General features: G+C 43.4%; 1 protein-coding gene across 2 annotated transcripts in view; it reads left to right on the forward strand.

The window, feature by feature from the left end:
* Window positions 1-13,720, forward strand: part of ptprja (protein tyrosine phosphatase receptor type Ja) — an 80,960-nt gene that overhangs the window by 31,506 nt on the left and 35,734 nt on the right. For both annotated transcript variants that reach the window (XM_057836310.1, XM_057836311.1), the window contains exons 4-12: window positions 194-454; window positions 529-771; window positions 838-1,095; window positions 1,170-1,442; window positions 1,522-1,791; window positions 1,856-2,119; window positions 5,367-5,627; window positions 11,862-12,107; window positions 12,187-12,441. In XM_057836310.1, the coding sequence (XP_057692293.1) occupies window positions 194-454; window positions 529-771; window positions 838-1,095; window positions 1,170-1,442; window positions 1,522-1,791; window positions 1,856-2,119; window positions 5,367-5,627; window positions 11,862-12,107; window positions 12,187-12,441 (2,331 nt within the window). The remainder of the gene's footprint in view (window positions 1-193; window positions 455-528; window positions 772-837; window positions 1,096-1,169; window positions 1,443-1,521; window positions 1,792-1,855; window positions 2,120-5,366; window positions 5,628-11,861; window positions 12,108-12,186; window positions 12,442-13,720) is intronic.

Here is a 13,720-nt window from a genome sequence, read left to right on the forward strand (position 1 = left end):
CCCAAAATCATAGGAAGACCTCATAATTCTATTTTTAATGTAAGACCATAATCGTGTTGTAAAGAATGCAGCTTGGAAAATTAGCTTAGCTTAGCTTAGCTCCCATGTCATTGCCTTTAAGGGCTAAGCTCATAATCATATTAATGGCAGTGATGCTAACCTTCTGATTAACTTAGCTCTCCTTTTGTCTCAGCGCCTTATCACGTCACCAATCTTCAAGTCACGCGAGTCACAACATCTGAAATAACGGTCAACTGGACCAAACCAGAAGGAAACTACTCGTTCTTCATGGTCCAATGGACTGATGGAAAAGCCTCCCAACAAGAAAAAACGTTTCTCCCGTCCAAAACCATTACTGGCTTGTCTGCAGGGACCATGTACAAAATTAACGTCACTACTCTAGCGGACGATGAAAAGACTGAAAGCCAGACTGCAACCGTTTCGCAATACACAAGTAAGAACATTTTTGACCACTCGCTAGATTACTTGTTGCACGCTACATCTTATCTTGATGGCTCTTCTGCGTAGAACCGGGTCCGATTCCAGAAGCCTACGCTTCCTCAAACACCTCCGCGGTGTCTCTAACATGGAAGCCCCCGATTGGTGAGGTGTTTTCATACGAGGTGAAGTGGAACAACACCAGCAAATACGTAAATGAAAGCTTCACGGTGCTACCAAACTTGATTCCTGGTACGTCATACACAGTCACGATTGCTAGTGTTGCTGGAGACAAGCAAACCGGAGAACCCTATGTACTGACCACGGTTACGAGTAAGAAACATGCAACTTCAGATTGTTGGTCCTTAGCGTAAAGACCCTAACATTCTTTGTTTTCAGGACCGGAGAAGCCTGAAAAAATAACGGCCACGTCAGGAACCGACTACCTGGACCTTAAGTGGACCTTACCGCGAGGAAAAGCAGATTTCTACAAGGTGAACATCTCCAATCCAGATCTGTCCTATTTCGCCAACAACCGAACCAGTGTCAAGACAGCCCGTTTTGGCGATTTGTATCCTGGGAGACTTTTTGTCATCACGGTGACCGCTGTCGCCGGAAACCAAAGCAGCGCATCGGACCGGATCTCATTCGCCACCGGTAAGTTCATTCAGATCTTCATTTGGAACGCTATGCCAAACCTGAACATCTGTCTGTCTTTGCACGACTCTCAGTTCCTACGCCGCCTGGTCTCCTGGTTGTCAGTCAAAAGACAAATGCTTCACTTCACCTTCAGTGGAAGACCCCTCATAAAATGGAGGGTGCTCCCAACATCAGTTACAAGGTCACCTACCAAAAACCTGGTGGCCAAGTGGAAACCGCTAACACCGGCAACGAAAGCGTGGTGCTGTCACAGCTTTCTTCTGGAACCTCGTACAATTTAACCGTGTACACGGTTGGACCCCAAAATCTGATGAGCTCTGCTGTTGACCAGTCGGAATACACCTGTGAGTCCATTACTTTCTAGAATACTTTAGGGTTTTAGCATTTGAACTTCTGGAACACACCTACTTTCCACTTTTTCAGTGCCCAACCCTGTGTTAAACCTCGCGGCCAGTCCTTTGGATACCACCTCAATCCAAGTGGCGTGGTCCAGCCCGCATGGGGCGCAGACGTATTACGAATACTCGGTGGACACCTACGACTTGACAGGAACTCATGTGAATCATCAAACGATCGTTAATAACACCACAATCGTACAAAACCTGGAACCGGGGACTAAGTACAACGTTACCGTCATAACGTTAGCGCCACTAAAAACTCGATCTGCAACCGAGCATACAGTCGCTTCCACAAGTAAGACATCCCTAAAATTGTTTCTGATCTTGACTTTCCGATAAAACCCTTGTCTCTGTTGCAGTCCCCAAAGCTGTACCTGAACTCCAAGTTGTAGATTTCAACACAACAGCCGTGCAGTTACATTGGTCCAAATCGAGCGACTACAAGGACAGCTACGTCTATCTGCTAACTGTGTTGCAGGACAACACGACTATTAGAAATGTGACAACTGAAATACAAATGTATACCTTCTCCAATCTGATCCCCGGAACTGCTTACGAATTTTTTGTGTGGACAGTCGTGGAGGGACTGAAGTCGAAGTCGCAAAACACATTACAATACACAAGTATGGGCTCACTCATGTTTCTGCTAGTGTTGCACAGATACCATTTTTATAGAATTATGATCATTTTGATTTCTTTTATCCAATTACAAGCGTTCGTAGCAGGGCCGAGAACGAAAAGTGGTATTTGGCATGTGGCATTTTGTTTTAGCTATGTGGCATTTTTTTTTGCCATGTGGTAAAATGTATTTTGGCATGTGGCATTTTTTTTGCCATGTGGCATTTTATTGTGGTATGTGGAAAATGGATTTTGGCATGTGGCATTTTTTTTACCATGTGGCATTTTTTTTTTGGTATGTGGCACAATGGATTTTTGACGTGGCATTTTTTGCCATGTGGCAAAATGTATTTTGGCATGTGGCATTTTTTTGCCATGTGGCATTTTATTTTTGTATGTGGAAAATGGATTTTGGCATGTGGCATTTTTTTTGGCATGTGGCATTTTTTTTCATATTTGGCACAAAGGATTTTTGACGTGGCATTTTTTTGGTATGTGGCTTTTTTTTTTGGTATGTAGCAAAATGGATTTTGGTATGTGGCATTTTTTGGGTATATAGCAAAATGGATTTTAGCATGTGGTATTTTTTTCGGTATGTGGAAAAATGGATTTTGGTATATGGCCTTTTTTTTGTTAGTATGTAGCATAATTGATTTTGGCATGTGGCATTTTTTCGGTATGTGGCATTGTTTTTGGGATGTGGCATTATTTTTGTATGTGGCAAAATGGATTTTGGCATGTGGCATTTTTTCGGTATGTGGCAAAGTGGATTTTGGTATGTGGCATTCTTTTGGGTATGTGGCAAAATGTATTTTGCATATGGCATTTTTTTGCCATGTGGCAAAATGTATTTTGGCATGTGGCATTTTTTTGGTATGTGGTAAAATGTATTTTGGCATATGGCATTTTTTCAGTATGTGGCAAAATGTATTTTGGTATCTGGTATTTTTTTTATTATGTGGCAAAATATATTTTGGCATGTGGCATTTGGTTTTAGCTATGTGGCATTTTATTTTGGTATGTGGCAAAATGGATTTTAGTATATGGCATTTTTTCGGTGTGTGGCAAAAGGGATTTTGGTATGTGGCTTTTTTTTTTTTTGTATGGGCGCACGATGGGTTTTTGTATGTGGCTTTTTTTTTGGTATGTGGCAAAATGGATTTTGGTATGTGGCATTTTTTTGTATGGTGTGAAACTGATTTTGCATGTGGCATTTCTTTAGCCATGTGACAAAATGAATTTTTGTATGTGGCATTTTTTTAGGTATGTGGCAAAGTGGATTTTGGTATGTGGCATTATTTTTGGTATGTTGCAAAATGGTTTGTGGTATGTGGCTTTTTTCATTTTTTTTTTTTTTTTGCGGCAAAATTGATTTTGTATGTGGCATATTTTTGCCAAGTGGCAAAATGTATTTCGGCATGTGGCATTTATTTGGGTATTTGGCAAAATTGATTTTGTATGTGGCATATTTTTGCCAAGTGGCAAAATGTATTTCGGCATGTAGCATTTTTTGGCTTGTGGGATTTTCTTTTGTTATATGGCAAAATGGATTTTGGTATGTGGCATTTTCTTGGTATGTGGCAAAATGGATTTTGGTATGTGGCATAGCCTTATTTTGGGTGCCAGTTGAATGTCAATGTGCTGTAAAGTGTAAGGTCAAAAATCCCAACTACATGTTTTCCTGCTATTCAAAAGGAATGGAAAATTTGGATCTTTTTAGTCGACAATGGCATAGCCTGACTTGGGTGCCAGTTGCATGTCAATGCACTTTAAAGTTAAGGATATGGTCAAAAATCACAGCCACACATGTTTTTCTGCCATTTAAATTGAATGGAAAATTTGGATGTGCATAAACCTCAATGGCATGGATGTGCATGCCCTGCAAAAATGCCATGTGCGAGTTCTGACCTGCACGAAGGGGAAGCATCGAGTTGTATCACGCGGTTCCATGCAGACCGGTTACATTGGTGCCGTGACCCTGATTGGCAGTGAAGGTTTCGGGGGGTGAAGGTGACAGGTGCATGCAGGTCCGTCCTGTGTGTTGCATAGAAACCTCCCTCCCGATGCCTTCAAGAGGTCGCGTTGGCTGCTAAAGCTGCTAGCATGGGCTCTTTGGCCTAGTGGTCAGCGTGTTGTGTTAGGTTGCAGTATGTTATGTTATGTTTACAGGTTAGGTTAGGTTAGGTTAGGTTAGGTTAGGTTAGGTTAGGTTAGGTTAGGTTAGGTTAGGTTAAGTTCCTATCTTGGCTTATCTTAATGGGTTAGTTTATCCTACATTAGGTTAGGTTAGTTTATCTTAGCTTAGGTTATCTTACAGTATGTTATGTTATGTTCTTAGGTTACCTTGTCTTAGCTTAGCTTACATTATGTTACGTTACATTAGATTGCATTACGTTGTGTTATGTTATGCTCTTAGCTTAGGTTGGTTTAGCTTAGCCAGGCTTGGGTTACCTTAGCTAAGCTTAGGTGAGGTGAAGTTCTTATTTTAGCTTGTTAACTTAGTTAAGCTTATGTTAAATTTAGTTAGGAAGCTGTCATGATCTTAGCTTAAGTTAGGTAAGCTTAGCTAAGCTTAGGTGAGGTGAAGTTCTTATCTTAGCTTGTTAACTTAGTTTAGCTTATGTTAAGTAAGGTTAGCGTATCTTATGTTTGGTGAGCTTATTTTAGCTTATCTTAGCTTACAGTATGTTATGTTCGTAGCTTAAGTTAGGTTAGCTTAGCTAAACTTAGTTAGGTAGCGGCTATGTTTTTAGCTTAAGTTAGGTAAGAAGTTCTTATCTAAGCTTGTTAACTTAGTTTAGCTTATATTATGTTTGGTTAGCGTATCTTATGTTTGGTGATCTTATCTCAGCTTAGGTTAGCTTGCAGTATGTTATGTACTTAGCTTAAATTGGGTTAACGTAGCTAAACTTAGGTTAGGTTAGCTTACAGTATGTTATGTTCTTAGCTTAAGTTAGGTTAGCTTTGCTAAATTTAGGTAGCTAAACTTCGGTTAGGTTAGCTTCAGTATCGGTTAGGTTAGCTTACAGTATGTTATGTTATGTTCTTAAGTTAGGTAAGCTTAGTGTAGCTAAGCTTAGGTTAGGTTCTTAGCTTAGCTTATTAGCTTGGTTTATCGTATGTTATGTATGTGATCTTAGCTTAGCTTAAACCCTAATAACTATTATCAGTGCAACACTAGTTTCTACTCTGTTACAATACACATCTCTGCCATTATATGGCAGATATGACACATATTATTTTTTGTTCCAGGGCCTGAGGTAGTGTCAAACCTCCGATTCATAGGAACGACCACTACTATGTCTTTGTCCTGGAGTGTTCCAGCGGGAAAAGTAGAATCCTTCATTGTGATGTTGAGCAATAGCTCCGGAGGTGCAATTCGGAATGACACACTGAAGAACTCAACAAGTAGCCTATTTCCAGGCCTAAAACCGGGGGTGCTTTACTGTGCGGTGGTGACGAGCAGAAGCGGACCTTTACAGAGTAATTCTTCAGAAATCTGCAACGCGACTTGTGAGTTGAACTCCTCGTTCTTCAATTTGTACTCTAGTTTAAAGGCATTATGGTGACCATGTCAAAATTGAATTGAGTTGATTACCAGAAGACGCGATTGGACGTCTATGGCGGGCAATGGCAACCAATGAGTTAATTTTGGGGCATTTCACGTTCTGTGTCACTTCCTGTATACAAATCAACAGGACCTCAACCAAAAATGACCCCAAATAAACAGGAAGTGACGTTATCAACAGGAAGTGAACCTGAAATGCCCCCAAAACAACAGGAAGTGATCCCAAATAACCCCTATATTAACAGGAAGTGAGACAATATGAATAGGAAGTGACCTTTAAATGCCCCAAAATAAACAGGAAGTGACCCGATATCAACAGGAAGTAACCCTGAAATGCTCCCAAATCAACAGGAAGTAACCTGATATCAACAGGAAGTGACCCCAAAAGACTTCCCTCTCCCCAGCCACTTCAACCAGCTCCTCCGGTGGGGTCCCGAGGCGTTCGCAGGCCAGCCAAGAGACGTAGCGTGTCCTGGGTCATCCCCGGGTTCTCCCACTGGTGGTACATGCCCGAAACACCTCTCCGGGGAGGCGTCCAGGAGGCATCCGAACCAGTTGCCCGAGCCACCTCAACTGGCTCCTCTCAAAACGGAGGAGTAGCGACTCGACGCCGAGTCCCTCCTGGATGACCGAGCTTCTCACCCTAATCTCTAAGGGAGAGCCCAGACACCCTGCGGAGGAAACTCATTTCGGCCGCTTGTATCCGGGATCGTGTTCTTTCAGTCACGACCCACAGCTCGTGACCCTAGGTGAGGATAGGAACGTAGCTCGACTGGTAAATCGAGAGCTTCACCATTCGGCTCAGCTTGTTCTTTACCACTACGGACCGGTGCAGAGTCCGCATTACTGCAGACGCTGCACCGATCCGCCTGTCAATCTCCCGCTCCCTCCTACCCTTACTCGTGAACAAGACTCCAAGATACTTTAACTCCTCCACTTGGGGCAGGATCTCATCCCCGACCCGGAGAGGACAAGCCACCCTTTTCTGACTGAGGACCACGGTCTCGGATTTGGAGGTGCTGATCTTCATCCCGACCGCTTCACACTCGGTTGCGAACCGCTCCAGTGAGAGTTGGAGGTCATGGCTTGATGAAGCCAACAGCACCACCTCATCTGCAAAAAGCAGAGATGCAATGCTGAGGTCACCAAACTGGACGCCCTCAACGCTTCGACTGCACCTGGAAATTCTGTTCATAAAAATTATGAACAGAATCAGTGACAAAGGGCAGCCCTAGCGGAGTCCAACCTTCTCTGAGAACAAATTTGACTTACTGCCAGCAATACGGACCAAACTCTGACACCGTTCGTACAGGGACCGAACAGCCCTTACCAAGGGGCTCGGGACCCCGTACTCCTGGAGCGCACCCCACAGGAGTCCTTGAGGCACACGGTCGAACGCGTTCTCCAGATCTACAAAACAATTCAATTCAATTCAATTTTATTTGTATAGCCCTCAATCACAACAGAAGTCTCAAAGGGCTTTACAGAGGCAATATGATACACAATTAGAAATGAAGCAACAAAGATGAATAGATACAGTTCAAGTCCTGGGTATCCCCTATCCTTAAGACCCTCCATGCCGGCAAGGAAAAACTCCAAAAACTCCAGAGTCAATTGGGAGAAAAATGAGAAACCTTGGGGAGTACCACAGTCAGGAGAGATCCACTCCCAGGACGGATAGACAGGAACCCCAGAACGGCTAATGGGAATTAGCAAGCGAAATTATAGTCCGTAAAAATACAGTGGAGTAAAGGAGCAAGAAGAGGTCCCTCTAGTCAGATGAGACGGGGGTAGCAGCGAGGACGTCTATCCAGCCAGGGGTCCGGACAGTCAGGAGGCTGCAGCTGAAAAATAGCCCCTCCCCAGAGGGGAGGGGGGAAAGGGGACACCGGGTGACTAGTGATGAAGAGACTAGACAACTAGATATTAACATTGGAAAATAGAAATAAAGTAAGACAAGTGGTAGGTAGAGTAAGAAAAGGAGATAGAACTCAGCGGCTGTACTGCCCCCAGCATTATAGCTTCTAGTGCAGCTTAGACTAAACTGTGAGTCTACTCCGACTTCAACTAGCCTAACCATAAGCTTTGTCGAACAGGAACGTTTTTAATCTAATCTTAAATGTGCAGACTGTCTCGGCTTCTTTAATACTAGCTGGAAGCTGATTCCATAAAACAGGGGCTTGGTGGCTAAAGGCTCTAGCTCCGACAGTACTTTTAGAAACCCTGGGAACTATCAGTAGACCTGCAATCTGAGATCGGAGTGTTCTTTTGGGGCGGTATGGAACCAGAGCATCGGTGAGATAAGGTGGCCCCAACCCATTAATGGTCTTACATGTAAGAAGGAGTATTTTAAATTTAATTCTAAACTCGACTGGAAGCCAGTGAAGGGCCTGGAGCACAGGGGTGATGTGCTCTCTTCTATTGGTTCCTGTTAAAAGTCTTGCTGCTGCGTTTTGGACTAGCTGAAGACCTTTTAGAGAGCTTTTAGGACAAGCTGCAAGTAGGGAGTTACAGTAATCCAATCTCGATGTAACGAACGCGTGAATTAATTTTTCCGCATCGCTTTTAGATAAAATATTTCTAATTTTGGCGATGTTGCGCAGGTGAAAGAAAGCCGTTCTACAGGTTTGTTTAATGTGTGCTTTAAACGATAAGTCAGGGTCAAATAAAACTCCTAGGTTTTTAACTGTGGCGCTGGAGGCTACACTTACATTGTCCAGAGTGACTATCTGGGCAGCTAAAGAGTCTCTAACATTTTTCGGGCCTATTATAAGGACTTCTGTCTTTTCAGGGTTAAGTAGAAGATAGTTAGTGCTCATCCAGGTATTTATATCTCGGACGCAGGCGCTTAGTTTTTCCACTTGCCTGACCTGCTCAGGTTTAATTGATAAATACAGTTGTGTGTCGTCGGCGTAACAATGAAAGTTAATGCTATGTTTTCTGATGATATTACCTAGAGGAAGCATATACAGCGTAAACAAGATGGGCCCGAGGACAGATCCTTGCGGCACACCATAACTAACTCCAGAGTACGATGATGATTGCTGGTTTACATTGACAAACTGGTACCTATTAGATAAATATGATTTAAACCAGCAGAGGGCTGCTCCTCTAATGCCTATGTCACATTCTAATCTCTGCAATAAGATATTATGGTCGATTGTGTCAAAGACTGCGCTCAGGTCCAACAGAACTAGGATCGAGACTAATCCAACGTCAGCGGCAAGTAACAAGTCATTAGTTACTTTAACTAATGCGGTTTCAGTGCTATGATGAGCTCGAAAGCCAGACTGGAACTGTTCAAATAAACTATTGTTCTGTAGGTGCTGACAGAGCTGTTTAATTACCACTCTTTCAAGGACTTTGGAGAGAAATGGTAAGTTAGAAATAGGTCTATAATTGGCCAAAATTTCTGGATCAAGAGTAGGTTTTTTCAAGAGCGGTTTAATAACTGCATATTTAAAGGACTGCGGCACGTAGCCAGTAACTAATGAGGTATTTATTATATTTAAGATAGTGTCAATAGTTAGAGGCAGGGTCTCTTTAAAAAGTTTGGTTGGGATTGGGTCGAGGAGGCACGTTGATGGTTTGGAGGACATTATAATTGAAATTACATCAATTTGGTCTACAGTGGTAAAGTTATTTAATATTTTAGAGGGGTTTATAGGAGATTCCGAATTCTTTGTCTGCACTTTATCAGACCTAATAACTGGAAGTGATTCATTTATTTTATTTCTAATAGTTGCGATTTTATTCTTAAAAAATTTTAGGAAGTCATCGCAGCTAAGGGTGGTTGGGATATAAGGTTCTATTGAGCTGTGACTGTTTGTCAGCCTTGCTACAGTGCTGAACAGAAACCTAGGATTATTTTTGTTTTCCTCTATTAAGGATGAGTAATATCTGGTTTTAGCCGTACGCAAGGCCTGCTTATATGTCACTAAGCTGTGTTTCCAGGCAGAGAGGGTGTGCTCTGTGTTGGAACGGCGCCAAAGTCTTTCTAATTTACGTGTCGATTGTTTAAGAGAGCGTGTTTCAGCATTATACCAGGGAGAGGCTCGTCTCGGCTTGACAAACTTTAATTTGGAGGGAGCGACGACATCGAGGGTAGTACGAAGCGTAAACATAACACGATCAACACACTCGTCATTAACAGCAAGGCCGGACATTATTCCTTCATAATTAGATGACATGGAGGCAAATATAGGCTGAATTATCTGTTTATACTCTGAAACAGAGCGATCACCTAATATCCTTTTCATCTGAGTTCTAGTCACTAGTGGCGGATTATCTTGAAGCACAAACTGAAAGGTAATTAGAAAATGATCAGACAGTACGGGGTTGTGGGGATGGACACTAAAATCACTAATCTTTGTACCGTAGGTTAAAATCAAGTCCAGGGTGTGCTTGTGGCTATGAGTTGGTTTATTTACATTTTGAATGAAGCCAGTCCCATCTAGTAGGTCATTAAAGGCCTTACCAAGGGAGTCACCTTCATCGTCAACATGTATATTAAAATCCCCTACAATTATTATTCTATCCCAGCTTAGCAAAATACTAGATAAAAAGTCAGAGAAATCTAACAAAAACTGTGAGTAGGGACCAGGGGGACGGTAAACCACTATGAAAAGAACTGGTTTTTGGTTCTTCCAGTTAGCGTCTATAATTGATAGTGCTAGACTTTCAAAGGAGTTATAAATGTAATTAGCTTTACTTTTTGGGCTCATACCTAAACAAGAGTGTGATATTACTGCCACCATTACAAAACACATGTAGACTGGTTGTGCGAACTCCCATGCACTCTCGAGGACCCTGCGGAGGGTGTAGAGCTGGTCCACTGCTCCACGGCCGGGACGAAAACCACACTGCTCCTCCTGAATCCGAGGTTGGACTTCCCGACGGACCCTCCTCTCCAGCACCCCTGAATAGACTTTACCGGGGAGGCTGAGGAATGTGATCCCTCTATAATTGGAACACACCCTCCAGTCCCCCTTCTTTAAAAGGGGGACCACCACCCCGATCTGCCAATCCAGAGGAACTGTCCCAGATGTCCACGCGATGTTGTAGTGGCATGTCAGTCACGACAGCCCAACAACATCCAGAGCCTTTCGGAACTCCGGGCGCATCTCATCTACCCCCAGGGCTTTGCCACCGAGGAGCTTTCCGACCGCCTCAGTAACTTCAACCCCAGAGATTGGAAAGGCCAGCTCAGAGTCCCCAGACTCTGCTTCCTCAAAGGAAGGGGTGTCGGTGGAATTGAGGAGGTCTTCGAAGTATTATCCCCACTCACAACGTCCCGAGTCGAGGTCAGCAGTACCCCATCTTCACTATACACTGTGTTAATAGTGCACTGTTTTCCTCTTCTCAGAATTTCCTCGAAGCCGTCCGGAAGTCGTTTTCCATGGCCTCGCCAAACTCCTCCCATGTCCTAGTTTTTGCCTCGGCGACCGCCGAAGCTGCTGTCCGCTTGGCCAGCCGGTACCTGTCATCTGCCTCCGGAGTCCCACAGGCCAAAAAGGCCCGGTAGGCCTCCTTCTTCAGCTTGATGGCATCCCTTACCACTGGTGTCCACCAGTAGGTTCGGGGATTGCCGCCACAACAGGCACCAACCACTTTACGGCCACAGCGCCGATCTTGAACTCAGTACAATCAACAATGGAGGTGCGGAACATGGCCCACTCGGACTCAATGTCCCCCACCTCCCCCGGGACAAAGGAGAAGTTCTGCTGGAGGTGGGTGTTAAAGCTCTTTCTGACAGATATTCTGCCAGACGTTCCCAGCACACCCTCACAATACGTTTGGGCCTGCCAGGTCTGGCCAGCATCTTCCCCCGCCATCGGAGCCAACACACCACCAAATGGTGTTCAGTTGACAGCTCCGCCCCTCTCTACACCAGTGTCCAAAACATGCGGCCGCACGTCCAATGATACGATCACAAAGTTAATCATCGAACTACGGCCTAGGGTGTCCTGGTGCCAAGTGCACATATGGACACCCCTATGTTTGAATTATTATGGACAACAGGAAATGACCGATATAAACAGTGAAATGCTCCAGATAACACAAGAAGTGACCTGATACCAAAAGGAAGTGACCCTGAAATCCTCCCAAAATCAACAGGAAGTGACACAAAATTAAAAAGCAAGTGACCTCTAAAAGTCTTATTTTTTTCTGGTTATCAGTTCCGAACCCTCCTGGACCCGTACGAGTGGATTTGCAGACTGTCCATTCCATTAATTTCACCTGGAACCCTCCGGATGATATGGATCACAATCAGTACAATTTCAGTGTTAAAGGTGTCTCCATCGGGCCTCAAAAATGGTTTTTTTTGAGCGGTCTCCAATCCGGAACTTCAAACTCCATTTCTGTCGTAACTATCGGTGTGTTGGGCTATCGCAGTACGGAAGTCCAAGCGACCAATTATACAAGTAGGTGAATTTAGCAAGAGGGGCTAACGGTTGCTCCGTTAAAGTCACAACTAATGATTTGGTTGTCCATTTTTCTCAGGACCGTATCCAGTGACCGAGCTGGAAGCGGAAGAAATTACCACCGGCTCAGTGTCGTTGACGTGGAAGCAACCCGAGATGAAGTCGGACTACTCGTACACGGTGCTCGTCGCCAATGGTTCGGATCCACTGAAGGTCACGACCTTGAACGCCAACATCTCCGGCCTAGTTTCCGGCAGCAACTACACCTTCAGCGTCTTTGCGCGAGCGGGGGACGGCACCTTGGCGGATCCTGGGATCAAGTCCGTCTTCACTCGTACGTACCAATATTGTGGTTCTAATTCCAAAATACGGAATACGATGGACAGGCGTTTTGGTTCTAGAACAGGACTTCTTCCGTGCGGCTCGGTTTTGCTGCGAGCATCCAGAATGATGTGGAATCTTAGAAACTGAAGAGATTTGGGGACTATTCAGGTCGTTTTACACTTATTTTGGGGGATTTCTAGGTCCAACCTATAGATGTGGAGGCATTTCCTATTGATTTGGGCATTTGCAAATCACTTTCAGTTAATTTGGGGCAATTCAGGCTGACTTCCTGTAGATTTTATATAATGTTCACCAGATCGTTTTTGTTGTTCACCAGATTACTTAAATTTATCTGGTAAACATCAGCATTATATTGCATTTAAGCTAGCAAACGTCCGCTAGCCAATTGTTGCAATTGGCTAACTTGCAAAGCAAACGTCCGCTAGCTTAAATACTACATAATGCTAAAGTTTACAACAATTCCCTAACTTGCATGGCAAAAGTCAGCGAGCTTAAATGCGAAAGAATGCTATGTTTACAACAACTGGCTAACTTGCATGGCAAAAGTCCGCTAGCTTAAATGCTATATAATGCTAATGTTCACCAGATCGTTTTTGGTGCAAACCAGATTGTTTAATTTATCTGGTAAACATTAGCATTATGTAGCATTTAAGATAGCAGACTTTTGCTATGCAAGTTAGCCAATTGTTTCATTGTTGCAATTGGCTAACTTGCATAGCAAAAGTCCACTAGCTTAAATGGAACATAATGCTAATGTTTACAACAACTGGCTAACCTGCATAGCAAATGTCTGCTAGCTTAAATGCAATGTAATGCTAATGTTCACCAGATCATTTTTGGTGCACACCAGATTGTTTAATTTATCGGGTAAACATTAGGATTATGTAGCTTTTAAGATAGCAGACTTTTGCTATGCAAGTTAGCAGTCTGCTATCAAGTTAGCCAATTGTTGCATTGTTGCAATTGGCTAACTTGCATAGCAAAAGTCCGCTAGCTTAAATGGAACATAATGCTAATGTTTACAACAATTGGCTAACCTGCATAGCAAATGTCTGCTAGCTTAAATGCAATATAATGCTAATGTTCACCAGATCATTTTTGGTGCACACCAGATTGTTTAATTTATCTGGTAAACATTAGCATTATGTAGCATTCGATAGCAGACTTTTGCTATGCAAGTTAGCCAATTCTTGCATTGTTGCAATTGGCTAACTTGCATAGCAAAAGTCCGCTAGCTCAAATGCAACTTAATGCTAATGTTTACAACA

Source organism: Corythoichthys intestinalis, chromosome 5 (genome assembly GCF_030265065.1).
Source record: "Corythoichthys intestinalis isolate RoL2023-P3 chromosome 5, ASM3026506v1, whole genome shotgun sequence".
Lineage (NCBI taxonomy): Eukaryota > Metazoa > Chordata > Actinopteri > Syngnathiformes > Syngnathidae > Corythoichthys > Corythoichthys intestinalis.